A 22,263-nucleotide genomic window follows, 5' to 3' on the forward strand; every position below is an offset into this window, starting at 1 on the left:
AACTCTTTAGTATCTTGAATTCTTCCCTCTGCTTTGGCTTTTCTGCACTCCAGTACAATTTTCAGAGTCTCTTCTGACATCCATTTTGGTCTTCTCTTCCTCTTCTGTCTTTGTAATGAACGTTTACACTCTTCTTGGATGATACCCTTGATATCCTCACACAGCTCATCTGGTCTTTGCGCATTAGTGTTCAAGGCCTCAAACCTGTTCCTGAGATGGTTCTGAAATTCAGGTGGGGTAGACTCAAAGTCATATTTTGGTTCCCGTGGACTTGGTTTCATTTTCCTCAGTTTCAGCTTGAACTTGCGAAGGTACATGCTTCAAATTCACCAGTTGCTCTGAAGGAGAAAGATGGGCCATGTCCTCACTTGTGATTTACTGCCTTTGGAGGGAGTCAGTTCAACTATATGGGCCAGTTCTGACTCAGCGACCAACAATAACAAGTCATCCTGAGATGCAGATAATAGTGTATATGTTTTTTCAAAAAGAAGAGGTTCACGTTTATTAAACAGGTTGTCCAGTCTCAAACATGAAAGGTGGAAGCAACATAGGAACCCGGCCCCTCTCTCCCAGTGCCGTGCTCCCCATCAGGCTGCAGTCTGCCCCGGAAGAGAATCCCTGCCTCTTTATCCAATGCCATGCTCACCCCATCAGCCTGTACTCTGGCCTGGAGACGACGCCAGTTTTAACAGCTTGTGGAGTGAATGGCAGATGCAGATGAAAGAACTCTGTCAAGCTAGGGGTTGAGCAAACTAAGAGAACAAAGAAAGGCTATTTTTTGTCTTAAGATAAAAAGAATTCAAGCACTCAGAAAATGGATAATCTTTTCCTACTGAGGTTTAGAAGGGGTGTTAAGCAATAAACAATAAAGCACGGAGACTTGTATCATTGTCCTATGTTGTTAGGTGCCATCAAGTTGACTGCCACTCCTGGGCACCTTCTGAACAGATTTAGCCTTGCTGTCGGCAGGTGCTATCAAGTACAGGCAAAGCAGGGGAGAGACAGGAATGCTGGGGCTGAGGGTGGTCAGGAAGACCATGCAGAAGTGACAGTGTGGCTGTGACCTGAGCATGCGAAATTTTGAGGTCGTCGTGGGGACTGAGTGGGCTGGGAGGCCTGGGTGAGACTGAGAGCTAAGCAAGTGAGAGGCTCAACCTGATCCTGAAGGGGACGAATGCAAGGGAAGGGACATGGGGCATGGGGGACCTGCTCTTTGCCAGGAATACATCTAGAGGCGGGCCTTGGTGGCTGGTGACAGGGAGACATCTTCCTCTGAAACATGAGGAGGTCATCAGAATAGGAGTGTAGAGGTGTAGGGCAGCTCAGTGAAGCAAAGGTTGGACAGGAAGAGTAATGGGAATTGCAGTGTTCCCAGAGTAGGTGGTCAGGTCGGGGCGTTGGCATTTGGTTCCAGTGGAGGAGCGGTCCTGGTGGTGCCAATGTTTGGTGGTGGCCACCCGCCCCCCACCATGCTGTAAGCACTGGCTAGTTCCACAAGCTTTCAAGTCAGGCAGATTTGTGTTCAAGCCCATGCCCACCACCAGCTGACTTGGACAAGTTGCCCAATCTCTCTGAGCTTGTTTCTTCATTTGAATCTGAGAATAAAAGTACCCACTTCAAAGACTCCTATGAGGAAGAAGTAAAATACCACCTTTAGGGTCTTTGTTAAACCCATTTTGTTGCTGCTGTTGTGTACCATAGAGTCCAACCTGACCCAGGGCTGACCCTCCAGCAGATTTTCAGAGGCAGTTAATCACAGGGGAGGAGATTGCCCATCCTCCTTCCTCAGAGCAGCTGGTGGCCTCAAACCACGTGCCGTTGGGATTACAGCGTAGCTTTTTGCCACTAGGCCACCAGGGCTCCCCACTGTGGCTCCCTGTCTCTGGGCTCTGTTCCCTGGTCACCAGAGGTGGACCTGTCCACTGCAGAGGCTGGGCTACCTTCACTTCTGTATCCTTGGGATTGATGGCAGCTGGCACCCAGTGAGCACCCCTGGTTCCAGGAGATGCAGGCGGAAGTGGTAGAGCTGGGATGCCAAGTCCAAGGATAGAAATCCCCAGTAGAGGGAGTGGTGTGTAGTCCTGGTTTTGGCAACTCAGGGCTTCGTATCCTGTCTAATCGGAGAGACAGAGACCTCCCAGGGAATCTGAAGAGTGGGGAGAGGACAGAACTGGAGCAACAGGAGTGGACTCTGAGAGTCCACACCCTCCACCCCATCTGTGGGCCTTAGAGCATGCCTTTCTAGGAAGGCCCTCCAGAAGGGCCACAAAAATCACCCAGCGAACGATGGGTCAGTCCTCACAGCCAGTGCTCTACCCCACTGAGAGCCTCTTCTTACTCTCCTTGCTAAATCCAACCACCTGCCTCCCACCTAGGCCTTCCCCTGCCTGCTTAGCCAAGCTTGGCCCTCTTCCTGGGAATTCCTGCTGCTGGGACCCTACCTTTCACTCCAGAACCAGCCCAAATGCCTCTTCCTCTCAGACGCCTCACAGTGGGTTTCTGCAGGTCCTGTCCTGGTAGTTTCTGCTTTGACAGTCTAATCCTGTCACACAGGCCAGATGTCCTGTGTGGTCAGGCAGAGAGGAGGCGGCAACTCCCCTGTATCACAATACCCACCCCCTCGGCCAGGCCTTCGGGGTGTCTGAGGGAGGTTTGGTCACTGAAGAGGCAGTGGTAAGTCTGAAGGGGGAGCTAGAGGCTATGCCTAGCCCTGAGCAGTGGGCTTAGGAAGGTTGAACCCATGGAAGGGGGCTGAGGAAACATGAGAGGGTAATTCTGTACCTCCTCCTGTCGCCTTTTCAAGAACCCAGGCTTCTCAAAAATTGCCAGGATATCTGGGCCCACATGTCCTCATGCCCTCCCCAAACCCCAAGCCACAGAAGCCTGCTGCCCTGGACCACTCTAGTTTTGACTTGGTATGAAGAAATGCAGTCATGGGTAAGTGGCTCTGGGGACGCAGCCAGGCTCAGTGATAACATGCACCTCTCCCTCCCCCTTTGTACCAGGGAGTGAGATGTGAGGGTGGTGGCACATTTAACCAGCTGGATTTAGATCCATGTCAGAGCACACACATGCACACATAAGCACACCAGGTGATTTAAGTATTGCGTGGATTTATAAAAGAAGCACCCTTACATTTTGCTTTTGTAAAAATCTCAGTAGAGAAAAAAAAAAGTGACCTTCAGTGACTCAATATCCTGTCCCCTTTTAGAAAGTGTCTTCAGCTTAGATGGAGAATTGGCTCGAGAAACTCCTCTGGAGCCCAGTTCTCTCATCCCACTGCTGTGTCTCCAGATTTTTTGGCCTCGTCCCTGTCTGTGTCTTCCTTTGCTGCACAGCCACAGCGTGTCACCTGTTCCCCCGTCTGTCCATCTAAAAGGTATCTGCCAGCCTCACTTGTCGGCATGTCTGTTCCTCTCTCAGGCGAGCGTTGTCATCTTAAGTAGATTGCAAGGCTTGGCACTCCCACAGGGAGTCTGTGGTTCAAGGGCAGAGCCTGGGACTGGGGTGGGCAAGTGTATGGGTCTCTCCGGCATGATCTGTGGTCAACAACCAAGAGATGGTCAGGTGGGGCGCCTAGAGCCCAGGCTAGGCTCAGCAGTGCGAGGCATCCCTGCATCCCAGAGGAAGGAGTTGTGTACTACACTGTTAGCTAGGGAGGGGTGTGAAGGGCCAGGAAGAAAAGGCTTCAGGCCCAGATGTCGCTGCTGGCTCCTGCTCACAGGTGGACTCTTGGACTTTAACCAAGGCTGTAGCTGGTCCTCCTGTAGGAAGGGAAGGAAATCAAGGTGAAGGATAGGGCTGGGGTAGGGCCCCTGACCTGCCACCAATGCCTACGAAAACTTGAGTGACTATTCCTCCTCTTCCCTGCAACCCCTCCCCTTCACAGTCCCTGCTAATAAAGCTACATCCCTTGTTTCTGCAAGACTCAGCAAGCAGTCCCCCATCCTCCTGTCCTTCCTCTCCCCTGAGGTGTGAAGCTGGTTCCTGGTTGTTCTTCTGTGAGAGTCTGAAGTCATGAACACTGGGAAGTGAGGGACGGATGCTGGTCCCATTTGCTGCCTATGCTCATGGATTTGTACTGACATCTGCAGGTACACAACTGCAGGCTGGGAGTGCTCACCGTGTCACATGTGTTGACACTGTCGTGTATGTTTTCTTAGTGTTTTTTGCAGTGTGTATTTTCTCAGCACTTGCTAGGCCTCAGGCTCTTTCCTGGGGGCTCTTGGGATATAGAAATGGATAAAACACAGCCCTAGCCTTCTAAGTCCCACAGTCTCCTGGGAAAGGCATCCAGACAAGCAGGTCCCCCCACCCCACCAACCCAGGGGGTGGGCTCTGAGAGCAGCTCGGCACAACCTGTGGGCGGGGAGGAAGGAAGACCACGCCCCCAAGGTGGAATGGAGTGACATTCACTGAAAGGATGTGGAAGAAAGTTGCTGAAGAATCAAATTAATTCTGTCAGGGGCTCACTGAGATTGGTATGTTTGTGGGAGTCAAGCAGAAAGAAATGTGCAAGTAAGAGCCAGGTATGTAGATCTGGAGGTTGAGAATGAAGGGGCAGCTTCGGGAGAAGGTAGAACATAAGAAGGCCAAACAGGCCGATGAGGGACTTTGTAGAGCGGGAGATCAGGAGGAAACCCTCAAACCCTACCATCCAGTAGATCTCTCTCGTTGCCATTAAGTTTGACCTGGCTCATAACTGACCCTCTGCTGGGTTCCTGAGGCTGCAGATAGCACAGGAAGAGATTGCTCATCTTTCTCCCAAGCAGCTGGTGGTGAACTGGAACCACGGGAGAGGCACAGTCTTGTGAGTTCGCAGCACAGCTCCCTATGGACCACACCACCACGGCTCACCCCATGATAATTAAAGGGAGAGGCTTTGAAGGGCTGACTAAAATCGAAGTAGAAACATGTTGCCAGGAGAGGCTATTCCTTAGAAGGGGAAGTGTCAGTGTAAGAGAGGAAGACCCCAACAAGATGGATTGACACAGTGACTGCAGCCGCGAGCTTAACTATATAGGAGATGATATAAAGACGGCACAGGACAGGACAGGGTTCAGGTCTGTTGTTTAGAGCATCTCTACGTGTTATACTTGACTCAGCCGTCCCTAACAACAATATGATGGCACAGAAGCTAAGGACAGGAAATGTACCCACAGGCCCCACTGTCCGACTGTGTCAGTGCTGCAGCAGGCTCTGCTGGTCACTCACCACTGTGCATCTATCTGTGTGCCTCTCCGGGGCTGGTGACCCCACCTGTTACTCATGTGTGGGGTGCCTACCTCCGGAGGCTCAGCCGGCGGGAGGGATCCTGATGGGGCACCTTCGGAGTGGGGCTGACCAGGAGGATGCACAGCCCCGCGAGGATCATGCAGGTGGGCACAGCTCCTATGAGGACCTTGAGGGTTACCACCACCTCCTCTGCCTGCTCGCAGGCTCCAGCCTTGTACCCGGTGAACCTGGAGAAGCATCACTCAGCCATCCATGCCCGAGCCTCCCCAGGCCTGGCTCCCTGAGTGGAAAGATCTCAGATTCCCACCCCCTGCAGCATCCTGACACTCGAGGCAGCCTAACTGTGGGCTTGGGAGGACCTGCCCCTGGAGGGGAAGATAACTGAGAATGTGGAAGCTGGGACTTCAGAAGTGGAAACGGTGCTGGAGAAATAAGTCTCTTATTTGTGAGCACAGAGAAGCCTGGGGGAGGGTCCCCCAGATTTCCACAGAATCAAGCTTGAATGCAGACTCAAGGGCATCCCCTAAGCTGGCTGGAGGGGGCTTTGTATTCTTTTTACAGCTCCATTAGTGTTTTTTGTCTCAGGTCTCCTCCCACCTCCCACCCCACCTGGGGACTCACTCCAGACTGAGAGTGGAAATGCCCAGGGCACCTGCGCCTGAAAGCTTGGTGAAGAAGACAAAGGAGGAGTAGAAGATGGTCTCCAGGCCTGGGCCATGGTGGTGCTGCAGCTGGAAGTCATCCACCACATCCGGCAGCATGGACCTGGATGACAGGGGGGCACTGCAGACAGCCACTCGTCTGTTCTATGTGCTGAGGACTGAGACCAAGGTGGCTTTGTCCCTGGGTCCCTGCTACTCAAGACCGGGACCAGCCCTCAGGAAGTCAGGCTGTATGTGCGCCTGCATTTCCATCCCTCTCCCCTCCACGCCCTGGCCACCAGCGCTGCCTCTGCTGCCCCTTTAGGAGGCTGGACACAGGCTGTGAGACGAGTTGACACAAAGGAGGGGATTTCTGTGGAAGGGCATGAAGCTCCCGCAGCCTACCAGGGTAGCAGCATGGACACAGCAATGCTCACGCCGGATGCAAAGGCCACAACGTAGGCCACAGGTGCGGTGGGCGTGGCGGCCAACAAGACTGCAAAAGGCACTATCACCTGGGGAGGCAGATACACTGGCTGAGCCCTCCTCCTGCTCCCCGGGATTTGCTCTTTCATTGACACACTCACTAGTCTTTACCATGGTCCCATGTCTGGATCCACGTCGCCATCCCCCGACCCTGCTTCCTGGCCCACTCACACAGATCCCAAGGGCTGAGATCTTCTTCCCAAATCGATGTAGGATCCACTCCCACAGTGGGGTACTCAGCACAGCCGATACCTGGGAGCAGACAACATCACCATCACGGAGTGAGCTGCTCATGCCTCTGTCCAGAGTCTCAAAGCCTTGGGAGCTTTTAGATGATGCTCCTGGCCCCACCCATGGCTCTACCATTAGCTCCTGCTTTGATTTAATGATTTGTATATTTTGACGCTGGTCCAAATCCCACCCTCTGCTGGAATGCAGGTGCCTGAGACCAAGGCATGATCCAGAAAGTTGATCACCAGGGTTCCCATGTGTCACAGCAAGGACTACTCAATGTCCACACCAAGCCTCTTACCAGGATGGTTAGCACCAGCCTCTGGACGTGGTCATGCAGCCGGGAGGCATGCATGCAGAACAGGACCAGGTAGCTCTGCTCCACCTGAAGATGGAGACAAGAAGGGCGGGTGTGCACAGAGAGTGGCAGACAGTCAGAAAGTCAAGTCTAAGCCCATTTGGTACAAGCACCTGGTCTCCAGTCTGGCATCCCCTTCCCCAAAGAGGACACACCACTGTGCTGCCAAAACTATCCCTGTTCTACCTTCAGCCCTATACAGCTAGCATCAGTTGGGCTTTACCGCCCTTCAATTATTGTAGCATAGTGTATTTTGTCACACTGCTAACAGAAAGTGCAGCCATTAGAATCTCCCAGATAATTCCTAGGGAAAAAGACTGGAAGTCTCCTATAAGGATTTATAGCCTCTAGGGAGCTCTGGTGGCCTAGTGGCAAAATGCTGCACTGCAATCCCAGAGGCATGAAGTTCGAATCCATCAGATGCTCTTCTGGAGAAGGAGGGGCAATCTCCTCCTGTTCCAGTCAGATCCGAATTGATGGTAGATGCAAGAATAATAAGATAACATTTAAAAAATAATAATAAAGTAAAAATTTTAAAAATATTTACAGCTGAGGGAGGGGGCGGAGGGCTGGGCGGGGAGAGAAGTGCAGCAATGAATGGATGGAAACCCAAAAATCTCTAAGTATTCATTAAAATTATTAAGATTTTTAAAAAATTTAAAAAAAAAGTTGAGGGGATAATGCCCGTATCTCTAAGAAAAACAGCCAGGAAAGTAGGGCATCCTCTTTGACCCAGGGCCTGTGCTGGGCAGCTCCCTGACCCCAGAGGAGGCCAGAACCCATGGGAATCTCCACGGATTGTCAAGCTTACAGATGATGGAAACATGGGCCTTCCTCCAGAACCAGAGACAGGAAGGTTTCTCCCAAGGCCAGCATCCTTAACATGGGCTTCCAGCCTCCTCAGCTGTAGGAGATTAAAGTTCTATTTGTTTAAGTAAAAAAAAAATTACAGCCTCAGAAACTCAATGGAGGGCTACTGGGTGTCAGAATCCACTCAGGAGCAGTGGTCTGGAAGGTAATATAAGAAGAAACCACCCTAGACCTTGCTGTGTTCCTAGTCTGGCCTCAAGCCTTCTCCATCTCACAAACCATACCCTAGTCTTCCTCCTCCCTGCTCCAGCCTCTCTTGGCGATGATGCCAGCCATGGTTCTTTTTCCCCCATTACAAACTCAAGCCTAACTCTGGTGGTCTAACTCTAAACCCTGAACCAGGGTTAGGACGGCTAGGGCAAAGCCAGCATGGACCAGCCCGGCCAGTGGTACCTGAAGAGCAGCCGAGATGAACAGGAAGGAGACCACCAGCTTCAGGTAGGGTGGGTGGCGAACCGTGAGGCCCAGCCCAGCTAGGAAGCTCAGGCTTTGACCTGAGGCTGGGGCAGAAGAATCTGCAACACAGCAAGGGGACACCTTAGCACCCATCCCCAGAAGAAGCCCTTCCCCTACTCTCTTTTCAGGGCTCTCACTCTCTATTTCCATACCTGGCTGCTCCTTCACCCCCAGGGGGAGCAGGGCAATGCACACAGGGTAAGTTAGAGCAACCATAGCAGCTGCGATGGAGTAGAGATGCATCTGCAGGACAGAATAGAGCTGAGTGGGTGTGACAACTCCAAGCCACGGGGGAAGGGCGTGAGGGACAGGAGCCCCTCCTACTGGGAGCAGAGTGACCCTCAGTCCCAGCCTAGGGATGCTGAGTCCCTCTCCTCCCAATCATCCCAGCAGTAAGTGCCCAGACTGGTCCATCCGCACACACGTCCTGCTAGCCGAGCCTTCTTAATGGAAAGGGAGCATCCATGCCTCTAGGGGTCAGGGCTGCTTCAATCGCTCTTTTTTTCAGTTTTTTTAAAAGCAAACATTTATTGCTGTTGACTTTTGGATGCTAGACCTTGAGTTTGGAAATCAATGTAAAGAAGGCATTTTAAACAGCAACTACCAAATGCTGATAGAGGCTGTCTGCAGGAAGGTGCAGGGGGAAATGGGGAGGGAGATGGCACTGAGCGTGTGCCCTTCTCTTAATGCTTGTTAGCGTCCTCAAACTCTCAACAACATTATCATGTCGACAATGCTGAATGTGACCATGTATTCATAAGTGAAATCTGAGGCCAAGGTAGCATGTGCTCCCACGGACTCCGAGACTCAGCTCACAGCAGGCTGGCCTCCCAGAAATGGTGCTCAGCCTCCTGTGTTCCTTCCCAGAACACCCCAGGCCCTGCCTGGCCATGGCCTCCTCCTCCTGGACCACTCCCCACCTTGCCACCTACAGTAGGGTGGGCGATCAGGAGAGACCTGGGTTTATTTGTTGTCTGCCTCAAGTTGGGGTGTGGGAGAGTTGGTAGGGATGAAGCATGGTAGCAGCCTTTTCACATGAGGTTGGTAGGGCCATGGAACCATTTGGAGGGTTTCTGAGGTGTGGAGGACTCTCACCTCCAGTCCAGGTGCCCAGTGTACCCCAGCACTGGGAGGCTGTAATTCCTTGGTTGGCACCCTGGGCCCTATAGGCATGGGGGTTCACTGCTGGCCCTCAGCTGAGGCCTCACATTTTCACATTGTATTTTGTTGCATGCTGTCAAAGAGGAAACCACCATAGTCAACCTTCCAGTGGGTTTTGCTTGGTAGTGCAATTCCTTACCACAAAGCCACTACAGCTCCTGCCACACTGCACCAGAGTCCACAAATGAAACTGACCCTGGAGATGGGTTTGTGGAGAGACACCTGGGGACTAAGGTTTCGGTGTTTCTTAAATAGGAGGTAGGAATACATGGGTGTTTCTGGCATTATTCTCATATAATAGATCCTCAAATTTGGCAAGTATCAGAACTCTCTCAAGGTCTTATTAAAACAGATACTGGGCTCTATCCTCAGAATTTCTGAATCAGGAGGTCTTGGGTTGTTGTTTTTTGATGCCATTTAGTTGACAACTCATAGTGAGTCTATGTAAACCACAGATCTGAAATTTGCTTGCCCTATCCTGCATTGTTAACAAAGCCCATAAGATCTGGGAGAATGGGGTACCTGCAAGGGAGATAAATTGGCAGTCTAAGCTTCCTGCCATGTGTGACACATTGGGGTTCCTGTCATGAGTTAGGGGCTCAAAACATGAAACCAGACTCCATTTGCTACCCCAGACTCACCTTCCAAGGGCTTTTAGCAGAAGGAAATGCAAGGTCTAGTTTGCCCTTCCCCACCCACCTTTTTAAAAACATTTATTTGTTAAATGAAGCATGTGGTTGTGCGCCATCACGTTGGAAATGACCCATAGCTGACCCTACAGTGGGATTTCAGAGGCAATAATCACACAGGAGGAAACTGAAACAGCAGCAGGTGGACTCAATCTACATGTCTTTGGGATTGCAGTGTAGATTCTTAACCACTAGGCCACCAGAACCAGTTTGCCCTCTACATGTCACCCTGTCTATGCTGAAGCCATGAGGACAGCTGAAGGCAGGTATACTGTGCTGGGGCTGATGTAGAAGTTGTGGGGGGAGAGAAGGAGCTGATGGTGATGTGGGTCGGAGTGTGACAGGAGAGGCAGACTTGGGAACAGATGCCAGACAAACTCGATGTAAAGAAGGGACAGGAGTTGGCCAGGCAAAAAAGGAGGAGGAGTAAAAGGGACCTCCCAGGTGCTTGAAGAGTGTGATGCCACTACCTCCAGGAAAAACAGTGGGGGTAAATGAGATAATACTGATGGTTCTCTAATTAGAGGAGGAACCCACTTTAGGGGAGGGGAACATGTGCTACTGCTCTTCTTCTCCCTTTACTTCACAGGGGGCTGCGGGCTAAGAGACGTGGGTGCCAGGAGGCCTTTCCCCAAAGCTCTGCCTGGACAACATACCACCCTGCCTGCTTTTCTTCCCTTATTCTGCCACTACCTGTGACCAGGTTCAGGACCTAGTGCCTTTCCCTGCCTGTTCCTCTTCTGACCTCGGCCTCTGCCATTGTCCTTAGGACTGCCTACTGTCTTAGCAGATGATGAGAAGGAACCCAGCAGAAGATCTGGTGGGAGAACCGCACGGGCTATCCTAGATATGAGGAGTCATCCACCTAGCAAGAGGCTCAGAAATGGAACGAGAACAATGGGTGTGCCAAGCTGAGTCCCCCCCAAAGAGGTGGAGGGACCTGAGAGGAAAGAGGTGACCTGGCAAAGGTGGTCATATTGGGTCCAGCTACTCAGGCACTCACCGCATTTGGGGAGACACCATCTGGCCTGGGGAGCGCTGCCTCCTCGCACCTGTGGGATCCGTGAGCACCAGACACGATCAGTCCATGGATGGTAGCTCCCATCAATGTACCAGCCATCTCCATGGTCATCCCTGGGGACAGAGCAGCTACACAAAGTGACCCAGTGCCATGTCCACCCCCAGGGGACCTAGCTTTTATCCCAAGACCTGGTGGTTCAGGTCCTGAAAGGCAATGTCATCCTCCCTCCAGCCCAAACTCACGGTATGCAGTGGCTGAGTCCCGTTCTCTCGGGCTGGGGGTCAGAAGCATGGTGAGTGCTGTGTAAGGCACCTGGAAGAACTGGGGTAACCAGGGCAATGGCTGGGTTGGCCTGTCTGCTCAGCTTCCCAACTTTGGGTGCCCTACATTCAAGAAGCTGAGCTACTTACTTTTCCACCCTAATACCGCCCAACTAGGAGCCAAAGGGACACCCAGCCCAGAACATGGTTAGAGGGAGCTAATGAAAGCTCTCTGTCGTTGGTGTGCAGGTGAAGGCAGTTTGTCCCTCCTGGTTACCAACCCCTTTCCACTTCAGAGTAGCCACTGGCCAGCAGTGGGTTCACCAGACTCCAGGCCCATGGAAGTGTTAATGGACTGAATTATATTCTCCCAAATCCTAACTTCTATGACTGTGGTTAGAATTGGGAATGGGTTGTCTTTGTTATGTTAATGAGGCAGTAGTAGTGTGGGGTGTATCTTGTATCAATCTCTTATAAATCTCAAAACAGATTAAGTAAGTGAGCAAAGGAAAGATGGGGTAAAAGAGATGTCAAGCTACATGTTACATGTCAGTCTTGAAGGAGGGACAAGTAGAAGCTTATGAGACAAAGACTTCTCTAGAGCTGACGGAGTAATAAAGTGTATTAAAATGGCTTTTCTTGTCTTTGACTGACTTTGTCATGTAGATGGGTGGGAATATGCAAATAAGGTGTGTTAGCCGATCTACAAGGGGACTGGCTAGTCTCACTGTTAAATCAAGCTGATCCAGCAGCAGAATGAGAGAACCTCACTACCACCAAGCAAGTAAGAGAATGTAACGTGTCCTTTGGGGCCAGAGATTCTTGCACCAGTCAGACCAGGGCCTGGGAGCAGCAGCCATAGCAGCTGCAGCTGAGAACAAGAGATGTGATGTGAGGCAGAGTGAACCTTGGGACTGCTATCCAATGGAATCAGAACTAGGAACATTTGCCCAAGTTTGTTGGACAATTGTGGTGGGGAAGAGAGAAGTTATCATTGGCAGTACTGCAAATCAGATCTGACTGGCACAGGAGGAGATTGCCCCTCCTTCTCCAGCAGAGCATCTGGGGGATTTGAACACCATGAGCCTTTGGTATTGCAATGCAGCTTCTTTGCCACTAGGTCACCAGAGCTCCCTGAAACTAGGTAAGTTTTAAGATACCTACAAATAAAAGACTAGATTGTCTCAAAAAGAAGTGTTAGCAAAATTATGGATGTTAGAGGCAATTTTGGTGAGGGTTCAGAAAGGACTGAAGAGCACTATTGAGAAAGTATCAAAAGAATATCTATGGCACCAGCAACAGAATGTTGCTAGAAAAAAATTATTTCTTATAATGTATTAACAAATACGTCAATTGACAAATATGGTTCTGGCAAACTTTTAAAAGAATTGATAATCATATGATTGGAAAATGGAAGAAATGTGATGCTTTTTGTGAAATGGCAAAGAATTTGACGTAAGTAAACATTCAACATTTTATTCACTCAAATGTTTGCTAGAAGATAAAACTTGTAAGTGATAGAGCTGGATACTTGGCAGATGAAATATGTTAGCAAGATCTTTTTTTAATATTATTTGATAACTTGTTCCATTTAATTTTTTCACATTTTTATCTTTTTTATTATTATACTAGTTTATTTGCAACATTTGAATACAATGTTTATCCATATGCTTTTCTCCTTATCATTTACAGTAAAATGCAAGGGAAAGAGTTGGACTTAAAAATTAACTGTGCAAAATGAAAACAAAACTTAAGATTTGTAAAATTCTGTTGCAGAAACTGAGGCCATGAAACCTAAAATGTTCATTAAGGATATGGCTATGCAGACTGTCGTTAAAAGAGATGAAGCCGGTGACTAATGGCTCTAACCAACCATCACAACAGAAAATCCATTTCATTAACATGGACAGAGAATAAAAGGAAAGAACACTGTCTGTCTTTTGGAATTCTACAGGCAGGAAACAGGCCAAAGGAGCAACATCTTTTGTCTTTCAAGAAAAGATCCACTCCGAGACCAAGGCTGTGTCAATGTCACAGTGGGGTCTTGAATCTCAAAGGGCAAGCCATAGCATCCTGAGTTTCAAGGAGTCAGATTTTTACCAGCTTGGTCCTGGAGTGTGAGCCTGTTGTTCAGGTGCGCCACAGGCATGGGGCTACTGTCCACAGCTGAGGAGGCAGCACTGCCATGCCCAACGGGTAGAAGAATGGGGTCTGTGAGGGCTGAGCGGCTGGGGTCACTACTCAGATGACTAGGAGAATGGGGTTGCCCACAGCTGAGGGAGTAGAATTGCTGTTAGTGAGGTGGAAGGCAGCACTCAAGGCTAGAGCCAACGGGGACATTCTACTTGGAATCCAGAGGGTGTGCCCAACATTCAGACCATAGATGAAAGGGCCCTAGCCTGAATGGTCCCAAAGAAGAGCATATTTTCCAACCCTGAGAGCAAATATAAATTCTCCTGCTGAGTTTTGGACTTGCGGGGTGCTCAGTGTGCTCTTTCTCGCCAATTTCTCCCATCTGTCAAGGAAACATCTACTCTGTGCTTGTTTCATCACTGTACTTTAGAAACTGATCATTTGTATTGTAGATTACACTGTTTCACAGATGAGGGAGTATTTGTCTTAGTATAAAATGTGCCTAAAGTCTTACCTATAATTGATTTTACAGATAATTCAGAAGATGAAATTTTTGGCTTTAAGACTTTTGGAACGACGGGATGAGGTGACTGTGCTTTACATGTTCAAGGACATGAATTTTTTGGGGGAACAAAGGATACATTATGGATTGAATTATTCCTCAAAGATATATGGGATAGGGATTCTAATGCCTATGCTGATGGGTTGTCTTTGTTATGTTAATGAGGCAAGAGTAGTGTGGAGTGTGGCTTGAGTCACTCTCTTTTGAGAGATAAAAATTAAACAAGTGAGCAGAAGAGAGATGGGGTAAGGCAGATGCTAAGATACCCAGAAAGTAGCAGCTGAGAGAGATGAGAACCTTCCTCCAGAATAGATGGAGAAAGGATGCCATGCCCTAGAACTGGTATTCTGAATTTGGATTTCTAACCTATCAAACTATGAGAAAATAAATTTGTTATAGTAATCCAATCTATGATAATTTGGTTATAGGAACATTAGAGAACTAAGACAAGGGATACTCACTGTGGCCAGAGCCTGGAACAGGCAATAGAAGATCATGTACCAGAGTCCCCGAAGGCTGGTGAAGGGGGGCAGGAACCACAGGAAGAAGTAGGCCAAGGCAATGAAGGGTGTGCAGCCCAGCACCCTGTAGAAGCACACAGGTGAGGAGCACCCTCAGCATCAGGACAGAGGGGCTGCCAAGGGCCCAGCCTAGTCTACTCTCCCCTCTTCTAGGTACAAACCCCTTGTCCAAGAAAAACTCCTAGACTGGAGTTATCAGAGTGGGAACCTGGGAAAAGGTGAGAAGTGGGGAGTAGGTTGAGGTGATTGATTGAATGGGAGGGATCCATGCAATGCAGAGTGCAATTCGCTACCGGACTGGGGTGTGGTGGTGTGATTCTCTCTACGAAAGACAAGCAACCTATTTGCATGAAGAGCCCTGGGTCAGAGCCAGAGGCATGGAGGCTTTGCTCTATGCTGCCTAGTTAAGGGAAAGGACCCAAGAACATCCCTGAATGCAAAGACTTAAAGTCTGATACTCTTCTGGTCTCTAGTCACCAGCATCCAACAATCCAAGGGGGTTTTCCACCAAGAAACAGGACTGTGACAAAGGCAGTGACCTCAGGGTCAGGGAAGGGCGCCTGAAGCCTGAAGCCCTCAGGGCTGCTCACCAGGGCATGAGTCTTCCAGACCCAGTGCTCCTGCTTCTGTTGATGAGGAACCCAGCCAAAGGGTCAGCAGCTGCCCCAGACACCTTCCCTCCAAACAGGACAAGTGATACCTGGGCAGCAGGGATCTGCAACAGAGGAGACAAAACAACCTGGGAGAAGAGCTGAGGGTGTTGTGGGCTCCTCCCTGTTGAAGGGAAAGCTGGATGCCTAGTGGGAACAGAGGCATGGACAGGACAACCAGGTCCCCATGCCAGAAGATTCTGAGGGCAGAAGCACACTAGGGAAAGACAGGTGGGGAGCGAGCGGGCAGCTGCACAAACAACCATGCATTACTCCTGCCCTGTCACCTCTGAAGAGGATATGAGGTGTCCCCAACAGAAGCTCATGGTGTAACCCAGCAAACCTAGGCTGACAGAGGTAGACTTTTTACTTCATAATGAAAATGTTTTATTGATTTTTGTAAGTACATAAACACTCATTATAAAGAAATATACAAACAAGTGAAGAAAAAATATTAAACAAACTCATGTAAATTTCAGTATCCTGATATAACTGTCAAAAGCACTTTGATAATATTTTAAATTCATTTCTAATTTATACCTTTACGTAAGTGGAGTCCTATTTGTGTCATTTAAAAAAATCATGAATCTTTTAAAAATATCTTTTTTTAAATCACCCTTACACTTCCACCATTTCCTCCTGTAGCCACCAACATGTTGTATCTTCTTCCATCATTTTCTCCATGATTATCATGTAATTGTGTACACACACACACACACACACAACGGTGCATATCCTTTTGGTAAAGAGAGTAATTTTACATATTATACTTTCAAAATAGCTTTTCTCTCTAGAGAATAAGTCTGGAGGAGGCATAGATTTAACTCTTTTGAACAGCTGCTTAATAGTCAACTGATCACGTGGATATATTAAAAATTTTCTGAAAAGCAAAAACAAAACCAGAAAAACATTGTCCTTGAGTTAATTCCAACTCATGGAAACTGTGGGATCGAGGGACCTGCCCAGTGGGGGTTTGTAAGCATGTGTCTGATGGACGCAGACCGCCATACCTTCTTCCATGGAATGGTTCACTCATTAAACTTGCTGCTGTCATGCTGGAAAGGACTCACAGCTGCCTGATTTAAAGTTGTAAAGAGCATGGGAGGCAATTTGCCTGCCTTTGGGTTAAAGTGCAACTCCCTACAGACTACACCACCAGAGCTCCTTTATGTTGTTGTGTTTCATCAAACGGGAACAGACTCATAGCTGACCCTCCAGGACGTTTTCAGAGGGAGTTAATCACACAGAAGGAGATGGCCCATCTTTCTCTCACAGAATGGCTGGTGAATTTGAACTGCATGCCTCCGGAAAAGCAGCGCAATTCCTTGCCACTAAGCTCCCTGACAGAGATATAGCATGGTGTATTCAACTGCTTCCGTACTTTTGGGCATTCGTGCTGTTCCCCCTTTCCCTCATTGTTCATAGGGCTGTAATAAACATCCTTGAGGAGGGTGACTTTCAATGGTTTTCTGCTTTTTGTCAGGCTTGGGTCAGAGATGGTTCTACCAATGCAATGGTCATTATCCACTCTTGTCTTAAGAAAGAACTGTTTAAAATATATGATTAGGCATTTTATGTATGACAACAGCCCAGAATATGAGGCACATTGCAAAGAGGATTAGGGGGAGGAGGGATGGGAGGTAATTGTGCAACAATGAATGAATATTTTTTTTTAAAAAGTGAACTAGGGGAGGGGAAAGGGAGGGTGAGGGGGTAAGATATGCAACAATCAATGAATGAATAACAATCTAATGTCTTTGTAAGTGGTCATTAAAATCACAATTAAAATGAAATTTTATTTATTTTTTTAAAAAAGGAGAAATGGTTCTACCAAGGATCAGTGATGTCAGTGCAGATATAAGAACTAGACAGGGAGCAAGACAGAAGGAAGGTGGAAGTAGGTAATGCCTCTTACCTGGGCCACATCAAGCAGGAAGAGCTGCAGGTAGAAGGCTGTGGCACTGGAGGCCACCTGGTTGGGGATTCCACCAATGCCATAGCACAACTTTGTGCAAAACGACAGGTGCTTGGCTCTGCTGTCCTGGAGGAGATACTAGAGCTAAGCCAAATCCTATGGCACCCCCCCCCCGCCCCCACCTCTGGCTTCCATTTGGCATCCTAAGTCACTGTGATTCTTCTCAACCCCAACTTATCCTAAAGGGAAGTGAGACAGAAGAACTCCTAAACCATGACCTTGTAAACGCTACCAGGGAGAAGTTCTTCCCTGTATTTCCTCTCCATGCTTCCCTTTGTAGCCCACTTGAATTTTTGGAGTCAGCAAGAGTGAACTAGGAGTCAGGAGACCTGGCCTTGAGCCCTGTGTCACCCCTACTCCAAGCATGACCCTAAGTAGGGGCACATTCTCTCTCTAAGCGTTTCACCCCCTCATCTCTTCATCAGAATATCCCTGACACAGGGTTGTTCTCATGTGAGCTGACTGTTAAGTGTTCAAAACTTTTGCAAGCCAGTTGTGGCATCATTGGCAGCTTGAGACCATTCATGGTGAGAACATTCACACCACGGAATCAGCAAACATTACAAAACAGTATACATCAGCCCCCTTTCTGCCCCACTGTTGACCAAGTCACCACCGACCTGGCGGCCCCAAGCCATCCACTGTACTCCAGAGTCAAATACCTACTTACAGTTCCCACGGGTGTCTAATAGGCATCTCAGCTTAGTACGATCAAACCAAACTATGTTCCATCCCATTATCTAAACTGGTTTCTAGCCCTGTTGTCCCTATTGCACTAAATTGCACTGTGTACACAGTGGCTCAGGTCTGAGTCATTCTAGATTCCTCTTTCTCACTTTCCCCACATTTAATCTACCACAGAGAGCCAGCCTCCTAAGCAGCTTCCTAGCTTTTGCTCTCATCCTCTACAATCCACCAGCAGTGCAGCTGCATAACTGTAATCCACTCTCTGTGCAGATGATTTGATAACATAAATCAGATCATGTTTTCTCTCTGCTTAAATGCCTAGAACAGCCTGGCATTACACTTTCAATAAAGCCAACAGTGGGGCTGCTGATTGGCCCTCACCCCACTCCCCACCTCACTTAGTTTTTCTCTAGTCATGGTGACTTTATTTGTAGTCTTTAAAATCTTATTTCTTAATCTGTTGGCTCCCTCAGGGCCTTTGCACTTCTAGGTACTTCTGCCTGGAAGACTCTCCTTCCAGGTCTTTAAATAGCTGACTCCTTGCCATTCAGGTCTCAACTTAAATGCCACTTATTCAGGCCACCCCATTTCTCTCCTCGGACTCAATGTCTGATGCATTCTATTTTCTGCTCTCTCTGAGAGCATGAACCATAACTGTTTTATTCACGACAGTGGTTCCAGTTGCTAGAACAATGCTTGACACGTACAGACGGTAAATATGCAAGGATAAATGAATGGGGGTGGGGGGCGGTTGGTAGGGAGAAAAGTGCAACAATGAGTGTCTGGAAACCCTAAGTCTCTGTAAACTTTCATTAATTTAAAAAAAAATCATTCTTAAAAAAAAAAAGATAAATTCTTAAGAAGGATCACACTTTTTTCAAAAGATGGAGGGGATCCTGATTAGGATCCCACTCTCCCATATTGTGCTGGTGGGCCCCACTGTGCTCTTTTGACGGGAAGGTCTTCCCAGATAAGGTTTTATCACATCCTCTGCATACTCTCCTATACACAGGAGAACCCACACGAAGGCAGGATGTGGTCTTTCTGAAGTTTGTATGGCCATCATTTCAACTTCCAGAAAACTTAAGAACAGGAAGAATTCAACATAATAGTTCTCCCTTCTCCCAGAACGAGACCTCTCTAAATGTTTCTACCAGAGTTTGGCACACGCAAGATAGAAAAGGAAATCCAGCTAAAACTAGGAGTATATTCTATAAGTCTGGCCAATTTTACCTGCCTAATCATAAGCTCTTCACAGTGGACTCAGTATAAACTATTCAGACAAACTTTTGTCCATATCCCCTATCTGCTGTTTTTACATGACTCCTTGGACAAATTACTTAACCCCACAGAATTTGTTTCCTTGCTTATAACATGGGGCTAATATGTTCGTTCCATGGGGTTGTTATGAAAGTTCACTGCAGGTACTTCACTGGTGATGTTTCTTCCTTGTTACCATTAATTAACCTCACCTCAAATTCCTGTATCTCAGTGGAAAATGGGTTTCCCTAGAAGTCTCATCTCTCCTTCGTCGGAGCCACAGATCTTTGCTCTGTGTTATCTGAGGAAGAACTGAATCAAGATGAGAAACTGGGATGGTGGTCAAGTGGCTTCAAGTGAAGCCACAAAGAAAATGCCTTCACTACATTCTGTGACACTGAGAGCTCCTAAATTCTTTTCAGTACAACTTGACTTTTCCACATGAGACCCCGCCTCATGCATCCAGAGTATGAAAAAGAACTGCAGATATCCCTGGGTTCCTAAGTATCCATCCACCCCCTCAGCCCTGAGCTGGAGGAAGCCTCCTTTCACAAAGAACCCAATGCCTGCGTTAAACCAGTAGTTTGAGAGGGAAGTTAACTAGATACCACCTAGAGAGTGTGGAGGAGAGGTATCCCTCTCACACTAGGAAGCCTTACGCCCCAGGGCTCAGAATTCCATCCCCGAGGGCCTGGAGTGCACGGGAGGCCTGGCTTGCCAATCAGGAGACCAGGAGATCCTAGTTCCGCCTGATTGTGAGCAGCTAGCCAGGTACTTCTGCTCTGGGAGGTTTCCCTATCCCTTTACCAGCAATCTGTCATTGTCTTCCAGTTGGCACTAAGTCATAGCTAACCATCAAGGTTTTTCAAAGCTGTGAATTGCAGGGAGAAGACTGCCCATCTTTCTCCAACATTGCCTCTGGTGAGTTAAAAAGGCATGGCAAACTCTCCAAACCCATTGCCTCATAGTCTGAACCTACACATAGCTAACCTTTCAGTTGCATACCAAACTGTCAAAGCCACTAAGGACAATGTCAGGCTGATGGCTGAAACAAGCCCACACTGATCCTGGCTGAGTAAAGAGGTGGGACCAGCTGCTAAAGAGACCCTGAAGCTAGAGGGATCTTCTCGGCCAGCATTCGCACGCTGGAGTCCAGAGCCCCTACTCTGGCCTTGCTCAGACCCCACTCCCTGCTGCCCTTGCTTTGCGCTCACCGAGCTGGGCTCCACGGTGCACGCTTCGGATTGGGATGGCGGAGCCTCCACTGTCAGCGCCGAGGTCCCGCCAGGGGTCACAGCCATAGTGTGCTCTGCAGATCCAGCTAGCTGTCACCTTCTGGTGTTATCGACCCGACGCAGAGGAGCTGGCTCGGGCCCCAGTGGTGTCTCTGCTCACGGACTGGGGTGGCTCCTGCTGCCGGGGCGTGGCTCAGGGTGGCGCCAGGAGAACCGGGGCCTCACGCACCCGTCTGAGGGCGAAGCACTTGGAAACGGAGAAACCACGAAGAGCACCTTTCGTTTCTCCAAAAGATAAACCAAAACAAACCCACCAACAACCGCAATATGCAATTCGGAAGGAAGGGGAAGGCCCGCAGTCCCTGGGGCGGTTCTTCTTGGGTAGGTCACCCAGGGAGTGAGCGGGAGGCAGACGGCCTCAGGCACTTGTTCATGCTAAACACACTTGGTAAATCTTCAAGGGTAAAATTCTGCAAAGAAATGGATTTTTAAAGTAAAGCAAGAGTACCAATGTGTTCACACACTAAGAGTATGGATGAAGAGGAACTGCTTTGAAGCTCTTTTTTTGGACTAGATGCCCCAGGCATTCTCCAACCTCTCATACAGAAGGGCATGGTAGAGAATCATAGCAGATGACAAACAGAAATGGTGCAAGCAACTTCCTAGAGAGGTCTTAGAAGTGATCATACTGCAAGCAAAATTATTTCAAAGAGCATCACTGACTAAGAAGTAAAGTGTAAGACTCTTAAGAAAAAAACACAGAGGGAGCTCTGGTGGCCTAGTGGCAAGAAGCTGCCCTGCAATCCCAGAGGTATACCATTTGAATCCACCAGATGCTCTGCTGGAGAAGGAGTGACAATCTCCTCCTGTAACAGTCAGATCCAATCTGACGGTACATACACACACACAAAATATAATAAAATTTAAAAAATATTTTAAAAAAGGAAGAAAACACAGGAAGAAATCTCTGCAACCTTGGGCTGGACAATGGATCTTATCATGGACATGGAACTTAATATCCAGAATATGTAAACAATTCTTATGACTCTACAATAAAAAACCCAAACATCCAATGAAAAAAATCAAGCCTTAGACTCTAAATAGACATTACTCCAAAGAATATCTAAAAGTGTACCATAAACCCCAGCATGAAACATACTTCACACCATCTGTTACTAAGGAAATGCAAACCAAACTACAAGACACTTCATACCCATTGTTGTAGTGCACCGAGTCCAGACAGCTGACACTCCAGCAGGTTTTCACACCCACTAGGACAGCTTAAACAGCCCTGGTGGCATAGATTTTACATGAACGTGAGACGCAGCTCCTCTTATAAAGATTTATAGCCTCAGAAACTTGATGGAAAGTTACCAAATGAAAATCAACTCCGAAGACAATGGTTTTTGGTTTAGGTTTGGTGTAGGATGGCTATTATGAACAAAGGCATCTAGTTTTAGGGAGGCAGCAGAGAAATTAGAGCTCACACAAATCAGAATTCTCACCAATACAATATTGGAGGGAATATAAAAATGATACAGCCAGTTCAGAAAAGTCTGCCAGTAACTCAAAACGTTAAATGTAGAGTTACCACAAGAAAGACCTAGCAATTCTACTTCTAGGTATCCACGCAGAGAAATGAAAATATAGCCACATAAAAATTCTACATTGCTTTAAAAATTACCTTTTTCAGTTATTATGAATACTTGCATTAGTCATAATAGCTAAAAGGTGGCTATTTTTAGCTATTTAGCTAAAACTGACAGATGAATAAACAAAATGTGTTATACTTCTCAAATGACTAAAAGGGATGAACTCAGAAAATGGTATAT

The 22,263-nt window shown here is 48.1% G+C and overlaps 1 protein-coding gene across 1 annotated transcript; it reads right to left on the reverse strand.

The window, feature by feature from the left end:
- Nucleotides 1-3,739: 3,739 nt before the first annotated feature.
- Nucleotides 3,740-20,497, reverse strand: MFSD2B (major facilitator superfamily domain containing 2B). Its single transcript, XM_006880717.1, has 14 exons — nucleotides 20,207-20,497; nucleotides 17,190-17,315; nucleotides 15,215-15,339; nucleotides 14,565-14,688; nucleotides 11,391-11,469; nucleotides 11,131-11,261; nucleotides 8,430-8,520; nucleotides 8,215-8,336; nucleotides 6,895-6,978; nucleotides 6,534-6,614; nucleotides 6,282-6,391; nucleotides 5,857-6,000; nucleotides 5,286-5,462; nucleotides 3,740-3,764 (listed from the first exon to the last, which is right to left on the reverse strand). The coding sequence occupies exons 1-14, from the start codon at nucleotides 20,495-20,497 to the stop codon at nucleotides 3,740-3,742; spliced, it is 1,710 nt and encodes a 569-aa protein (XP_006880779.1).
- Nucleotides 20,498-22,263: the final 1,766 nt, after the last annotated feature.

The sequence above is a fragment of the Elephantulus edwardii genome, unplaced genomic scaffold, assembly GCF_000299155.1.
Source record: "Elephantulus edwardii isolate Elephantulus edwardi_28Jun2011 unplaced genomic scaffold, EleEdw1.0 scaffold00009, whole genome shotgun sequence".
Lineage (NCBI taxonomy): Eukaryota > Metazoa > Chordata > Mammalia > Macroscelidea > Macroscelididae > Elephantulus > Elephantulus edwardii.